Source organism: Sminthopsis crassicaudata, chromosome 6 (assembly GCF_048593235.1).
Source record: "Sminthopsis crassicaudata isolate SCR6 chromosome 6, ASM4859323v1, whole genome shotgun sequence".
Lineage (NCBI taxonomy): Eukaryota > Metazoa > Chordata > Mammalia > Dasyuromorphia > Dasyuridae > Sminthopsis > Sminthopsis crassicaudata.
Genome location: NC_133622.1, coordinates 68831936 through 68849062, shown reverse-complemented (window position 1 = coordinate 68849062; position 17127 = coordinate 68831936). Strand labels below are relative to the sequence as shown.

General features: G+C 35.2%; 1 protein-coding gene across 1 annotated transcript in view; it reads left to right on the top strand.

Annotated features, from left to right (window-relative positions):
* The window catches only part of TBC1D9 (TBC1 domain family member 9), a 118259-nt gene that overhangs the window by 25915 nt on the left and 75217 nt on the right, over window positions 1-17127 (top strand). Inside the window, exon 2 of the mRNA XM_074275706.1 lies at window positions 16760-16870. Coding sequence (XP_074131807.1) covers window positions 16760-16870 — 111 coding nt within the window. The remainder of the gene's footprint in view (window positions 1-16759; window positions 16871-17127) is intronic.

Below are 17127 nucleotides of genomic sequence, written 5' to 3'. Positions count from 1 at the left end.
CCTACATTTGTTTTGGAAATCATCCCAATATAATCGATGCACCTTTGCCCTCTGTCTATGTAGATTAATTGTCCTAATAATGATATAATTAGGAGTTGCATCTTCTCATGTTGAAATGTAAACAATTTTTAATATTCTTTTTTATTAATTTTTATAATTATAACATTTTCTTTGGCAGTACATATGCATAGGTAAAAATATTTTTTACAACATTATCCCTTCTGTTCCGAGTTTTTCCCCTCCTTCCCTCCACCCCCTCCCCTAGATGGCAGGCATTCCCATACATATTAAATATCTTATAGTATATCCTAGGTACAATATATATGTGCAGAACTGAATTTTGTTGTTGTTGCTGTTGCAAAGGAAGGATTTTATTTGCAAGGTAAAAATAATCTGGGAAGAGAAACAAAACAAAACAAAACAAAAAACAATGCTCACAGTTTACACTCATTTCCCAGTGTTCCTTTTCTGGGTGTAGCTGATTCTGTCCATCATTGATCAATTGGAATTGGATTAGCTCTTCTCTATGTTGAAGATATCCACTTCCATCAGAATACATCCTCATACAGTGTCATTGTTGAAGTGTATAATGATCTCCTAGCTCTGCTCGTTTCACTCAGCATCAGTTGATGTAAGTCTCTCCAAGCCTCTCTGTATTTCTCCTGTTGGTCATTTCTTACAGAACAATAATATTCTATAACATTCATATACCATAATTTACCCAACCATTCTCCAATTGATGGACATCTATTCATTTTCCAGTTTCTAGCCACTATGAAAAGGGCTTCCACAAACATTTTGGCACATACAGGTCCCTTTCCCTTCTTTAGTATTTCCTTGGGATAGAAGTCCAGTAGTAGCACTGCTGGGTCAAAGGGTATGCACATTTTGATAACTTTTTGGGCATAATTCCAGATTGCTCTCCAGAATGGTTGGATTCTTTCACAACTCCACCAACAATGCATCAGTGTCCCAGTTTTCCCACAGCCCCTCCAACATTCATCGTTATTTGTTCCTGTCATCTTAGCCAATCTGACAGGTGTGTAGTGGTATCTCAGAGTTGTCTTAATTTGCATTTCTTTGATCAATAGTGATTTAGAACACTTTCATATGAGTGGAAATAGTTTTAATTTCATCTGAAAATTGTCTGTTTATATCCTTTGACCATTTATCAATTGGAGAATGGCTTGATTTCTTATAAATCAAAGTCAATTCTCTATATATTTTGGAAATGAGGCCTTTATCAGAACCTTTACCTGTAAAAATGTTTTCCCAATTTGTTACTTTCCTTCTAATCTTGTTTGCATTAGTTTTGTTTGTGCAGAAACTTTTTAATTTGGTGTAATCAAAGTTTTCTATTTTGTGATCAATCATGGTCTCTAGTTCTCCCTTGGACACAAACTCCTTCCTCCTCCACAAGTTTGAGAGGTAAACCATCCCATGTTCCTCCAATTTATTTATGATTTCGTTCTTTATGCCTAAATCTTGGACCCATTTTGATCTTATCTTAGTATGTGGTGTTAAATGTGGGTCCATGCCTAGTTTCTGCCATACTAATTTCCAGTTTTCCCAGCAGTTTTTGTCAAATAATTAATTCTTATCCCAAAAGTTGGGATCTTTGGGTTTGTCAAACACTAGATTGCTATTTTTATTCACTATCTTGCCCTGTGAACCTAACCTATGCCACTGATCAACTAGTCTATTTCTTAGCCAATACCAAATGGTTTTGTTGACTGTTGCTTTATAATACAGTTCTAGATCAGATACAGCTAGACCATCTTCATTTAATTTTTTTTTCATTACTTCCCTGGAAATTCTTGACCTTTTGTTGTTCCATATGAATTCTGTTGTTATTTTTTCTAGGTCATTAAAATAATTTCTTGGGAGTCTGATTGATATAGCACTAAAAAAATAGATTAGTTTAGGGAATATTGTCATCTTAATTATATTCGCTCAACCTATCCAAGAGCACTAAATGTCTTTCCAATTATTTAAATCTGGCTTTGTTTTTGTGGCAAGTGTTTTGTAATTTTGCTCATATAATTCCTGACTTTCCTTTGGTAGATATATTCCCAAATATTTTATACTATAGACAGTTATTTTGAATGGAATTTCTCTTTATATCTTATGCGAAATGTAAACAATTTAACTTTATTGAATCCTTTATGGTTATTCTTTCATATATACCTTTTTGTGTTTCTTTCAAGTCTTCTGTCCGAATATCAAATTTTCTTTTCAGCTCTGGCCTTTTCATCAGGAATAATTGGAAGTTCTCCATTTTAAAAAATATCTATTTCACCCCCTTAAAAACCATATTCAGTTTTGCTGGGTAGGTTATATAGCTCCTTTGTCTTCTGAAATATTATATTCCAATTCCTCTTATCCTTTAATGTAGAAGTTGCTAAATTTTGTATTATTCTGACTGTGACTTGATGCTATTTGAATTCTTTCTTTCTGACTGCTTGCAGTATTTTCTCCTTGAACTGAAATTTGACTACAATATTCTGAATGATTTTTATTTTAATATGTCTTTCAGGAGGTGATCAGTAGATTCTTTCAATTTCTGTTTTATCTTCAAATGAAGATATCAGGGCAGTTTCCCTTTATAATTTCTTGAAATTTTATGATTTGGTTCTTTTTTTTGGAACATGGCTTTCAGGAAGTCCAATAATTTCTTAAATAATCTCTCCTGAATCTATTTTCCAGGTCACTTGTTTTTCCTGTGAAGTATTTCATGTTTTCTTTTTTTTTTTTCCATTCATTTTTAGTTTATTTGTTTCTTTAAGTTTCAAGTCATTAGCTTTCTTTTTCTCAAATATAATTTTTAAGAAGTTGGTTTTCTTCAATGAGCTTTTATGTATCTTTTCTCCCCATTTGGTTTATGCTGGTTTTTTAGGAGTTATTTAGTGAATTTTTGTGCCTCTTTGTAAAATTAGGCCAGTTCTGCTTTTTTTATGATGTTATTTTCTTCAGTATATTTTGTTTCTTTTACCAGGTTGTTAATTCTCTTTTCATAATTTTCTTGCATCACCTTCATTTATTTTCCCAATTTTTCTTCTTCCATGATTATCTCTTTCTTTAACTTTCCCAGGAATTCTTGCTGGCTTTGGATCCAGTTGGCATTTGTCTTTGAAGCTTTATTTGTAGCTCTTTCCATAGCATTATCTTCTTCTAAGTTTGTCTTGGTTTTCCTTCCACCATAGTAAAATGTTATGGTTAAGTTGGGGTTTTTTTGTTATTGCTTGCTCATATCCCGAAAATATTTCTTGATGTTAAAGTTGGGCTTTCTCACCTAGGGGTGTGAAGGCACCGTCCCATGTTTTAGTCTTTTCTGTGTTGTTGCTGTCAGAGCCAGTTCTGGGGGTCTGCACATTTTTGGTGTTTCTAAGGTGGTTATCCTGGGAGAAATGTGGTGACTGCTCTCTTGCTTTTTGTCTCCTGCTCTGGACTTTGCCCAGGAAAGGCCCTTAATCTCCTATATTTGCAAGTCCTAATATTCCTCTTGGCCTTGCAACTATGATTAGGGCCCCTTTTTATTATGACTGATCACAAGCACTTTTCTTAGGATCACAACCCAAAATTGTGTATGGGCAGCAGAGTTGCTCTTTTAGCTTCAGCTGCAAAGATCCCTATAATCTCTGCTCACCAATAGTCAGACTGCCTTACTGGGTCTGGGCTGAGAACTCCTGAATCCTGAGGCTGCTTAAGTCACAGCCTCTTCCAAGGTCCACCAGTGATGTTCCTGGCCTGCTGTGGGCCTCTCTGGGCCCAATATCACAGACTACTCCTTTAGCCCTCCTAAGTTGTTTCAGACTGGAAAAAAATGTCCCCTCTGGCTCCTTTTTGCTCTGCCAGTATAAAATTTGATTTGAGACATTTTAAAATTTGGAAGGGAATGTTGGAAGAGTTCTATACTCTGGCATCTTTATTCCCATATCTTAGTGCTGCCACTCTCTTCACTTTCCATATAATTTAATTCAATTCAACATTAATTAAGTGCCAGACATGAGAAACAAAGACAAAAATGAAACAGTCCCTACCTTAGGAAAATGTACATCTTATTACCCTTCAAAAATGTCCCTTACAGATGATGACCAAGGTTCATTTGCAAGGGGAACCTTCTAATTTTCCAGCCATTGTTCCATTGTTGGATTTTCTTTTTCTTTAAAGAAGAATTCTGGTTTTTTTTTTTAAACTCCCATAGTAATTTGGTCCTCTGGGCCATTCCTCCTTTCACATACCAGGTATTATTTTCCCTTTAACTTCTCTGTTCCAGATATGGGCTCAGAAGCTACATGGCAGGCAGGCCCTTTGTCATCTTGGCTACCTTTCAGAATGTGTATGTTTGTATAATGGGATTTGTGATTTCATTGGTCCCTAGTCAGGTACTTCCTCTGTCATTTCAGTTTGACATTCCTTCTGCAATTTAGGGCTTTTTTCTTTTAATTTTTTTTTTTTATGATGATGATGAACTTAGCAATCACCTTTAATATATTTCAATATATACTTGATCCAAACAGTGACCAATCATGACTTCAGGAGCCTGAAAATAGGTTTTCTACCCCTTGGCAAGAAAGGGGTGAAGGAAAGATCCAGAATGAGACATCATTTAACTTAGATGATTTCCTGGGTCCTGAGTGAGAGATCAGGGCATTTGCCCAATGTCATACAATCAATAATTCTTAAAATGTAGCATCTAAAAACCAAATAAAATTATGGTCTGACCACATGGAGAAATCATGCCATCTTTTAACCTAGATGCTTTTACTTTGATTAATATAGCCTAAGATTACGTTAACCTTTTGGGGGCTGCTACAGGCATTGTTGCCTTGTGGGTATTTAAACCACCCAGGGCTTTTCCTACAACTTTTAATCTGTTCACCCCAATTCTGTTACATCCTAGGATTTAAAGCTTTTACAGGCCTTAAGAGACTAGCTAATTCAACCTTTTCACTTTATAGTTTCCCAGAAAGGGAAACTGACTTGCCTTTGTTTGCTCAGACAGAAATTTGGTTTTGGCTTTGTTAATATTAATATTAATTCTTCCTCCCAGGGAGTTAAATTTTTCCCAGTTTGGTGAGAGTTCTGAGCTCTATATTTGATGAGCATTCCATCTATGTCTTTATCTACACTGATTTTTTTTAAATGGTGAGGAGAACCAGAATCAAGTTCAGGATTCTGTTTAGGAGTTTGCTGGAGCCAGTTCTAACTAGCAAGGTAATTGTGAAATTTGTTAAATGTACAGTGTGGACATTTAGACCTGAGAAATCAAACTTGCTACAGATCAGGGCTTGATTTATTATTTTGTTGATAATCTAGACTTAAGAAAGTGTTGTTAATAACACAGATTAATTTAAATGGGTTTATGCACTGAAGTCTGTGAAATCAGGTTGGATTTTTCCCCCCTAGGTACTCAGGTTATTAATAATTTCCCAGCATACCTCTGATTCTTTTCCATACCACCAACTTTAATTTATCTTCTCCTTTTCTTTAATGATCTCAAGGAAGTCTTTTATTTATAGAGCAAAAAAATCTTTCAGCATCTTTTTTTTTTTTTTTTTTTGGTTAGTAGAAAGTTGCTCTAAGTATTCTTAGAGGGTTCTCTATTTGTTATTGTTGTTGTTGTTGTTTTTTCATTTAGTTTGTTTCTTTCATATGGAAATGTTTTACATGATTGCAGGTACATAACATATATGAATTTGCTTACCATGTTAGGAAGAGGAAAGGGGAGAAGGGAGAAAATTTGGAACTCAAAAATTTTTGGAATGAATGATAAAATTGTCTTTATGTATAATTGGGGGGGGGAATAAAATACTATTTTTTAAAAGAGTCCTCTAATTGTAATACTTTCCCTTTTGGGAAAGTTACATTGTGTCTTTTTTTAAAAGTTGACAATAAATAAGTGAAGAAATTGGTCTGTCCCTTCCCTCTAGATCACAAATAGACAGATGTTTATGATTAGAAGAAATATTTTCTTTTACACACTTCTTTCTAAGGTTCCATTAAGAATAGCACAGTCTATCTAATAGAATATAAGGTCTTGCAAGGCAGGAACTATTTCTGGTCCTTGGATCTGGTTGTTTTACAGAGTGCCTTGCACATAGTTGGTACTTAATAAATAACTTAAGCATCTCACTCTAATAATTTGAGCACCTCACAGTGTCCAAGTTTTTCTTTCTCAAATGGGAATCATATTAAATATCGCTGACTATTTCATAAGTCTCGTGAGATTAAATGAAAACATTAACTATTAAAAAGAATTTGGGCTAAATATCTGAGGGGAACCTAACCAGGATGCTGCACAAAATATAATTTACTGAATTAAATTCTTACCCCTCACATCTTTTTTCCCTAATGGGCTGATTGTCATCTTTAAAAAATATTTCATATCACATATATCTGACCTTCAGGCATATTCTCCCTGTGGTCATAGACTAGTCCTTGGAAATTTTGGCTAAGAAGACCTGAAAAATCCCTGTCTTCAAAGTAGCTTCAGATATCTGAAAGAACTCCATTTGCCATCCTTTCAAGAGATCTTGAAGAAAATGAATTCATATTCAGGTATTTACAATCAACACCAGATTTATGACAGCCAAAGAAATACTGAAGGATTTCCAGAATGTACAAATAACAATATGCTGACATTCCAGAATGGCTTATTTTCAAATATTCCCCTAATTATAACATTGGCTCACTTGTGATGAGTTGCATGTGGGAAATTCATTATCTTGATCTGTTATCTGTTATATTCATATTCAGTTCATTCAATATATTCACATTGAATCTGTTATCAAGAAAAGTGAGGAAGTCTCAAGACGCTGTGAAACAGATCCACTGCCCCTCTTTTCCTGATGTTTTCCTGGTCTTACTTGCTTCATTTTGCATCAATTCATATAGATCTTTACATATGCTCTATATGCATCACATATTTCATTTCTTAAGGCAGAGTGTTATTCCATTATATCTGTATACCACAATTTGCTTAACCACCCCCCAGAGCATAAGCAGGTATTTGGGATTCCAGCTCTTTACTATAATAAAAGTGCTATTATAAATAGTTTGGTTTATATGTTGACTTTCTTTTAGTGACTTCAGGAAATAAGTCTAGGAATGGAATTTCTGGTCAAAGAATATGGTAGTTTAGTCATTTTATATGATTGCAATTTGGTTTCTCAAATGATTGTTCAGATTTCAGAGTTTCCTCATTGGTTTGCTAGTGAATAAAACACAACTCCTTCATCAATGACTGCAGAATCCCCAACTTTTGCCATCTTTGCCAATTTGCCTAAAACTTCCCGGGTGGTTGGATTGCATTTCTCTTATTAATAGTAATTTGGAGCATTCTTTTCCTTTTTTGGAGCATTCTTTTCAAATGGTTATTAATAGTTTGTAGTTCTTTTCAGAAGTATTTGCTAATATTTTTTGACCACTTATATAATTAATTTCTCTCTTTGTTTCTTAAAAACTTTATCCTTTTTTCATCAATTCTCTATTCTTCCCAGTTTATTTCACTTCTTTGCCTACCCAGAATTTGCTTTTAGTAAAGTGGCTTATTTTGAACATCTCCTGCATTCAGACCAATATTATATTAATGTGTCTCCCTGCCAGTGTGGCTGAGAGGAAAGGTGGGAAGCTCTTGCTTTATTCAGGCTTCAGGCTACATACTCAGCTTGCAATGTAAATGGGGTGGCTCATGGAATAGACCAGGGATTTCTTGTAAGATCCGAGCAGCAATTATTAATGAACTAAATGTATGTATGACTTAGATGAGCCTTCAAAAATGCTTTGTAAATTGTCTTTTCTGCTGTTGTCTTAGTTGTAAACAAATCTGCACTCTCTTCCCCAAAAACATATGCTACAAAAGGGGAAAGCCATAGCTTCTCCCTGCAGACTCACTCTCCTGGGGAAATTTCTCTGTGTTTTTTTTCACTGCACAGATATGAGAAGGTCCCAAGATAAGGTTTGTATCAGGAAATCCCGGTAAAGATAAACTTTTACATTATTTATTTCCTCCTGGAAAATAACCTTTCTTCCTTCTTAAGGAACTTTAGGGGCTTTTTTGTTTTGTTTTGTTTGGGTTTTTGGACCAAGTCTGTGATTTCATTGACATAAAACATTGCTAATGAGGAAAGTCCTTTTTCCTAATGCAGATCAGCCCCTATTCCAGGACTTAGAGGCATTGGGGTCACAGGACTAGTTGTGTCAAAGGCAAGGTCTACTTTCTATCCACATACACTACACTACACTGCTGAGTTGTCATTTTTCAGTCATTTCCAATTCTTCATGACCCCATTGGGTCATTTTTTCTTGGCAAAAAATACTGTAGTAGTTGGCCATTCCCTTCTCCAGTTCATTTTATAAATGAGGAAACAAATGAGGAAATAAAACTTTTCAGTTTAGTCTCTTATTTCTTGGCAATTCCTGTTGGCCTTTTGATGATCCAACTAAATTATTTTAAGTCGTTGCTTCAACTCCACATAGTTCAAGTCTTAACTCATAACTCTAGATTTCAGTCCCTGATGCCATTGATCCATTCTAAAACATCTACCCACATATAGGTTGACATTATTCAGAACATTTGGGGGTTTTCTTTGTGTTGCCAGAGACACATTGTGAAGATTATCCACTTAAGACTTATTGAATACCCTAATGTCAAAATTTTTTAAATTAAAAAAATAATTTTCCACTGTGTTTTAGATAATCTTCTATGATTAATGTTAATTATCTGAATATTAAATATAAATATCTGTTAAATTACTGTTACACATGGTTAAGCATGAAGGCTCTTGAGTAATCCAAATATAAACATGCCTAGAGTATTGGTACTTAGCCATGCAAATAGGGACACACAGAGGACTTTTAAGGCAAGGGAATCCTCCTTACATCCTAAAGAATATTTTACAAGATGATATTTGAAGCATAGGAAAATATGATGTTGTAACTAAGAGATATAAAAAGAAAAATAAATCCTTATTTTTTTTTTTTGTAAATTTTTCAATGGTATAGACTTTCCTAAAATTCCTAGTAGAGAATGACTGGATGGACTCTAATGATAAAATCACTCACAAGAGAAGATAGTTTAATAGAGTTTAAATGATTTTAATTAATGGCAGTGCATCTAGGGGTAAATTATTAAAATTAACTTGGAAAAAGAGGCTATTGGAAATGCAAGAAACAGCTCCTTATAATAATTGACTTCTCCATGACCTAGAACATCATATTGCACCAGATCCAAGTTAGGACTTTTCTCAGGGAAGGAACCATCTCCTCCTGGAGAAGAATAGTATTTGAAGTGAGAGAAGAAGTAGAGTTTAGCATTTAAAATCGTGCAAAATATAAAACATACAATATCGAAAATAAAGATGCTGATAGATACAATAATTTCTGATTGTCAGTATCAATTTAGACATAAAACAGGGAAATTTATGGTAACCAAAGTGTTTGGAACATTATGGGTTATGGACTTAATTCCAAATAAAAGACAGATTCACAGATAGAGGTCTTCAAGATACTAAAAATATTCCAGGATTCCCTAGTGTCTAACCAAAGACTGATCTTCTTTGCTTTCTAGATTTTTCACAATCAGGTCTCCATCCAATTTGTAGTTATATCTTCCATTATTCTCTTTGAAATACTGTGCACTTTTAGGAAAATGGCATTCCCAGCATTCCCCAAATATACCTTGAACTTTGCTACTTCTACTATTTTTCATATCAGGTTTTGTTTTTTTTTCTGTGTAGAATTCTGTCCTAGCCCATTAGTCAGTAAGTCAACTAGCATTGTGCCAGGCACTGTGCTGATAATTACTGACGTGAGAAACAAAGGCAAAAACACAATAATCTCTGTTCTTAAAGAGCTCACCTTCTAACAGGTGAGATAGCCTGCAAGTAACTATGTACAGATACAAGATACTCTATAAATGGAGTCATAAGTAATGGAAGGATGGGGGGGGGGAATCCAGAAAAAGCCTCTTATAAAAGATAGGATTTGAGCTGAGTTTTGAAGAGTGAGAGAAGGCAGATGGAGGTGAAAAGGGATAACACTGGGGAACAGCCAGTGAAAGGCTGAGAGTCTGGGATAGAGTGTTGTGTGCAGAGAAGAGGAAGAAGGGGTGGAATAGAGTATGTGAAGAGAAATAAAGTATAATAAGATTATAAAGGTAAGAAGAAGCCAGGTAAAAGGACCTTACAAGTCCTTTTTATATTTGTTCCTGGAGGTAATTGGGAGCCATTGCAGTTTATTGAGTAAATAAGTGACATAAACTACTTTGGCAGCTAAGTGGAGAATGGACTGATGTGGGGAAAGAAATCAAATAGAAGGCTGTTGTGATAAACCAGGCAGGAGGTTATTGAGGGACTTCGCCATCATGGTGACTTTGTCAGAGAGAAATGGGCGCATGTGCCAGATGTGTTATGAAGGTGGTACAATCTTCCGGTGGGCTTTCCATCTAAAGAAATGAGAGGTTGCCCAATCTATCATGCTCACTTTCACTCCAGCCAATTTATCTCACCACCTAAACTCAAGTATACCCATGCCAAAGTGAATCAGTTGCCTCTAGTGACACGCCAGTTGAAGTGGGGAATTTTATTGTGCCTTTGTTACACTGAAAACTGTGAATATGTACTTGTGATGAACAATGCTGTAGAAACAAATGGATAAGTAGACACCTAGAAGAGCTATATTTAGGACCTCAATTTGATTTCGTTATTACAGACGATCAAAGATTGTTTAATGCTAGAAATAGCCAACTAAAGCAGCTGCTAAAACAGTACTTTGTGTGGGAAATGATGAAAAGGTTCACTGTTTTGACAATCATTTCAGATGTGGGAATAGTAAAGCTTTTAGAAAATTCTAAGTGGCTTCTTTTTTTTTTTCTTTCTTCAAATAATCTAATCTAAAATTCTCTGGGACAATTTTCTCCTCCAGTGTGGTATTCTGCCATATGCCTCCCTTGGGTTTTGGGATCATCCCTGTCTGCCCAGGAATATTGGCTTATTTATTTATTTACTTACTTATTTGGGTGGGGGATTGGATTCTAGTATTTTTTTAATTAAAGTGTTTTATTTTCAAAACATATGCATGGATAATTCTTCAACATTAATTCTTGCAAAACATTGTGTTCCAATTTTCTTCCCTTTCCCCTCACCTCCTCCCCTAGATGGCAAGTAGTCCAACATATGTTAAACATGGTTGAAATATATTTGACTTATTGATTAACCATCAATTTCTCACTGGTTAATGGGTTAGTTTGCTTTATCCTGCAGGGTCTCAGAAATCCCGTGTAACTGATGGTTTCAGCAGGCTCCTCCACTGTGGTAGTTAGTGCCTGCTAGTTTTTGGTTTTGTTTTTTAATTTTTCCTACATCAATTTGTCTGGATCTCTCCTTTGGTTCCATCACATTTTACCTACTAAATTTTTTGGGGGGGTATTTGTGTTTTTTCAATAGATTATGAATGCCTCGAGGGTGGGAACTTTGTTCTTTTTTTTTTCAGTTTGTATGTTTCCATAGTAAATATTTGATAAGTGTTTCTTGAACAAGTGGATTTGATCCCTATTTTTTTCTTTACAAAAGCTTTGTGATAGCAGATAGCAAATAAGTAAACTGAGGCTAAAAACAAAACAAAACAAAAACCCCAAGAACTTGTTTTATAATAAATGGCAGAATTAAGAGAACTGTGATCTTGGTACTTTATCATGCTGCCATAACCTTTATATGCACTTAAGAGGATGAAATGATGACAGGGATGTTAAATAGTATTTATTCAGTTACTTTTCCACAAAGATCATTTCTGTAAAAAAAAAAAAAAAAAAAAAAAAAAAAAGAAAGAAACAAGAAAGTCACTTGGCCAGCAAATTATAGGCTCCCATTAGGCTATAACCTTCTTAAAGGCAGAGAGTGTTTTGATGTTATTGCTCTTATATTTCCAGTGCTTAGCAAAATGTCTGGTACACATGCTTATTGATATAATTGATGGGTTGATTAATAGTTATTCCTGAGTATGGTCCTGGGACTGACTGTTTGCTGTCCAATGACCAGCTCAACTAAATATGGAAAGACTCTGTTACTAGTGGATTGAGCATTAGAGGATAATTTGCCATGGCAACCCATAATAACCAAGATACTTTTAAAAATGACTCTCAGACCTCTGAAGCCTTCTTCTGATTTTTTTAGGCACATCAGCAGAGTGACATCATGATGGGTAGAGACTGTTAAGAATCGTATAATGGGGACAGTGGATAGAACGCTGGCTCTGGAGTCAGGAGGACTTGAGTCCAAATTCAGCCTCAGACACTTACTAGTTCTGCAACTTTGGACAAAATATTTAACCCTGACTGGCGCAAAAAAATCATATAGTATTTATGCCATCTGTAAACATTATCAGCTGTTAGTATCTTCACTGTGAGATCTATGTCCCAGTGCCTACCAGATAACATAGTAGTAAGAGCTAATCTTATATATATATATATATATATATATATATATATATATATATATATATATATATGTATATATGTGTGTGTGTATATATATATGTATATATGTGTGTGTATATATGTATATGTGTGTGTATATATATGTGTGTATATATATATATAGATATAGATATATATAGATATATAGATATATATTGATATCTGAAAGGTAACTGAGATGAGGAAATCCAAGCTAAATGGAAAGATGACTTACAGGTTTTCCTTAGCTAATAAAGGTTGTAGAACTGGTTTCATCGTGTGTGCAAAAGAAAAAAAAAAAAAAAAAACTAACCTTTTTGAGGAACTTCCATTACCCTTGGATGGGAATGATCCAAAACCCTTACCATGAGAGTAATTGCAGCATGTGTACCAACCTGCTTCAGAGGATGAAGAAAGAGATAGAGCAATTCCATGAAGACCATCCCAACATGGCTCCAAGTCAATCAAGTCAGTCTCTACTTCCCCCTCAGGGATTCCAGTATGAGGAAAATGAAAGAAATGTGTAGGAAAAAGGTTTCAGGTTAAGAAGGGTTTTGAAAGCTTATATACCGGGCACATAGTAGGCACTTAATAAATGTTTATTGATCAATGGATTGATTAATTTTATAGATGATTTTGGGAAGCAGTTGACCTGACTCATAGTGACTGTTCTATGTTTATTGACTGACATCCATATTTGTATTTTGTCTCCCATATTATACTATCTTTATAGTAATATAAATATAAAATCTTTATAGTGTAATATTTACACATATTACACTTTCTTTGTATCAGCGAGGCTTAGCAGAGTACCTGGCACAGAGCTGGCACTGATTGCCTGGGGAGTCACTAGAATTAGCTGTGTACATTAGACTATAGAAGGTAAAAATGAAACTAGGATTTAGTGTTGATTACAGCACTATCAACCTGTCAGAAGGTCAGTGACCAAAGATAAAGGCAGAGGTAGGGTGCTGACTCTCCAAAAGAGACCCACCTGTATGATTGAGATAGAGATAGTCTCCTTTCTCTGGAACCTAACAGAGGAAAGGAAGACAGATCATCCAGGACTGTAATTGGTCCCTTTTCATCTAGTTTTCATTATAGGTGAAATATTGAATGTGAAAGGTAGTAGATAAGAGAGCCATTCAGCACTAGGGATGATCTGGGTTAAAAGTCTAGAAGATTGAGTTAAAAGCCCATTCTTTGACACACACACTGACAGTCTGACTCTGGGCCAGTCCCTTAATCTCATGGAGCCCTAGGCAACTTTCCAAGACCATAAATTGCAAAGAATGTACTGATTTGTACAGTTAAGGGAATTTTCCCTTTGGGAGCTACTATACTTGATGAAGTCATGGGTAGAGGAGGAGGGGAAGAAATGCTTTCATCATTTCATCATTACTTAGCATCCCTTCCTACTCATCTTCCTGTAGTTCTTTAAATCCCTCATTTGGCATTCAATTGTTCATTTACAAAACCAGCAATTGAGAGGAACCTGCTCTTCTCCTGGTATCGTCCTGGGCAATGGAAAAACAAAAATGAATTTATTCTTGTGCACAAGGAGATGGGAGAAGGGTATAAATAGATAAGTATAAAATATAAATATGACTTACACATATATATTGTATCTAGGTTATATTGTAACACATGTAAAATGTATGGGATTGCCTGTCATCTAGGGGAGGGAATAGAGGGAGGGAGGGGATAATTTGGAAAAATGAATACAAGGGATAATGTTATAAAAAAAATTACTCATGCATATATACTGTCAAAAAATTTATAAAATAAAATAAAATATAAATATAATATATATATATAAATCTACGATACATGTATTATATATAATATATAAATACAAAATATAAATGTAAAGTAGTTTTGGGCAGGCAATCATGGGAAACACTAACAACCAGGGAGATCAGGAACAGCTTCTTTTTAGAAGATGCTGCAAACTGAATCTTGAAGGGAATTGAGAATTCTTGTAGAAATATGGAGGGCTTGCATTCTAGGCATGTGAAAGAGAGAGACAAAAGAAAGAATAGGTAGGCTTCTTGGATAGAGGAGTGTTATCGATTTGTTCTTTGAAAAATATCATTTATTCCAACACCGTAACATTCTATAACATTCATATTCCATGCTATGGTCCATCATTTTTTGATAATTGGACACATTTTGTTTTCAGATTTCTATGATCACAGGTGGTGCTGTGAATCATGTTGTACATATTGAAATAGCATTGAGTATAGGCTCAGTAGTAAGATCTCTGAGCCAATGCGACTGAATTTAAGTCCAAATATCAAGAGTTTAGAACAACTGATAGTAGAGGAATAACTTGCCCAGCTGAGATTTAACTCTAATACTCTTACTAGTCTACCACTCTTATTTCTCATTTTAGATGATTGAAATGGCTTCCTGATAAAAACTGATCTCATATAAATTAAATGTGAGACTGAGCAAGTAAGCTTTTTCCCTCATCTGTAAAATGAGTTATACTTAACTATCTCTGAAGTCTTTTCTAAGAAAAACACATTGTGATCCTATGAGGTATTAGGATTATCCATGTCTGAATGTAGTTTGCCTGCACAAGCTGATTTTTCTTGCAGCCCAAAAACTCTTTGATAAGAGAACCGTTAAGTTTGTTGATGCGAGAGACCAAAAGCGGACCCTGGGGATATCTTTTCTGTCTGGGGATGGCTTAGTGCATTCACCATGTCACTCTTTAATTCCATAGCTGGCTCACATCATACTTCATTCTCTTTAAAAAGAATATAATGATAATTATTTGGGAGGAGAAACAAGTGAAAATGATTTGTGAAATAGAACATTGCTGTAAAAGGACCAAGTCATAAAATCAAAGCTTCTTAAAAGTGACATCTCTCATAATTATACTCAAGGGTGCTTTTTAAAGTTTAAAGAGATGCTTCCTTACAACAGTGAAGGGAATTGTGAGATCATTCAAGTGTTACCCCCATCTTGAGGAGGGACAAGCTTACTCAGAGATGTGAGCACTTGCCCAAAGCCAGACAACTAATAAAATGCAGAATGGATGTTAGAATGGAGTTTATTCGGTCCAGAACCCATAGATCAAGAGATCTGGAGCTGGAAAGCACCTAAAGGATTATCTAGTCCAGGGGTTAACCTTTTTTGCGTCATGGACTCCTTTGATAGTCTGAAGACTATGGATCCCCTTTTCAGAACTTTTTTCTTTGACATTTATTTATTTTTAACGATCATTTTTAAAAATCAGTTTTATATTCTTTCCCTCCAATCCCTTCACCACCCATTGAGAAGATGAGCAATATGACTCATTATACATGTGAAGTCACACAAAGCATTTCCATATTAGCCATGTTGTAAAAAGAAGGAAAGAAAGAAGGAAGGGAGGGAGGGAAGAAGTCAGAGAAAGACAGATGGAGCGGAGTGGGGAAGAAACTCAGAATTGATCATTGTCTCTAGACATGGATAGTACTTTTCATAGTGCATCCTCTGGAATTGTCATGGATCAATGTCTTGATTAGAGTAGCTCATTCATACTTTATCCTTGGTACAATATTGGTGTTACAAATGTTCTCATTCTGCTCATTACCTTCTACATTAGTTCATTTATTTTCTCAATTTTTCTTTTACAGAATGTTTTAAATGCATAAAATAAAATACATGGGATCAATTATATTAAAAAATAATTATTAACTTTTTTTTTTTCAGTTCATGAACCCCAGGTTAAGGATTGATCTCGTCTAAACCTGTTGCTTGTGAAGTAACTTGCCCACATCAGATTAAGTTGTAAGCATCAGGGAGGGTCTTTAGTATTCTTTCATATATCGGTGCCAAGGAAAACTTTCCATTTGAGGGTGCTGAATTTTTATCTGCCAAATAAATATTTGACTTCAGCTAAGCCTTTGGCAAACATCCCACTATTCTTAACATTGGTTAATTGAAGATTATTATAACTTGAACATTATTATTGTAATGGAAGATGCTATAACTAATAAGCTTCATTTCCAAAGCACTTGAAGGTTTGTTTACAAATTATTTTCTTCACAACAATCCTGTGAGTTTGCTATTGTAAGTATTATATGCCCATTATATAGGTGAGGAAGCTGAGTTCAAAGAGGAAGGAAACATAGAAAAAGAAGGGGTAGAGCAGGGATTCTGGGGCATGTCTTCTCAGTCCAAATCCAATGGTCTTTCCCTTATAGCAAGCTGTCTGCAAAAAATATCTTCCTGAAATCCCAAGGTGGGCTTTGCAGGAGCCCCCAGGATGAGGGTGTATGAATTTTCTCAGAGGTGTTTCCTCTGTTCCAGGTCTCCTGGTGGGAACTCTCGATGTTGTTCTGGACTCCAGTGCCAGAGTTGCCCCTTACCGGATCCTCTACCAGACTCCAGATTCATTGGTGTACTGGACCATTGCCTGCGGTGAGTAGAAATGTTCCAATTGTCATATTTAGAAAGAAAAGACCCTGCTAGTTCTTGGTATCATAATAGAACACCGCTTTCTTTGTTGCATATATTCACCGAGAAAGGCATTTATTTGACAGATGATAGGATTTGGAACTGATAAGAAGCATCCAAAGCCCTTGTCTCTCAGAAAGGGCAGCTTATTCCCCAAAGCTTTACAGGCAGTAAGAGATTCAAAACCAGAAGTCACAATCTAAAGCCAGATAGCCAATCCC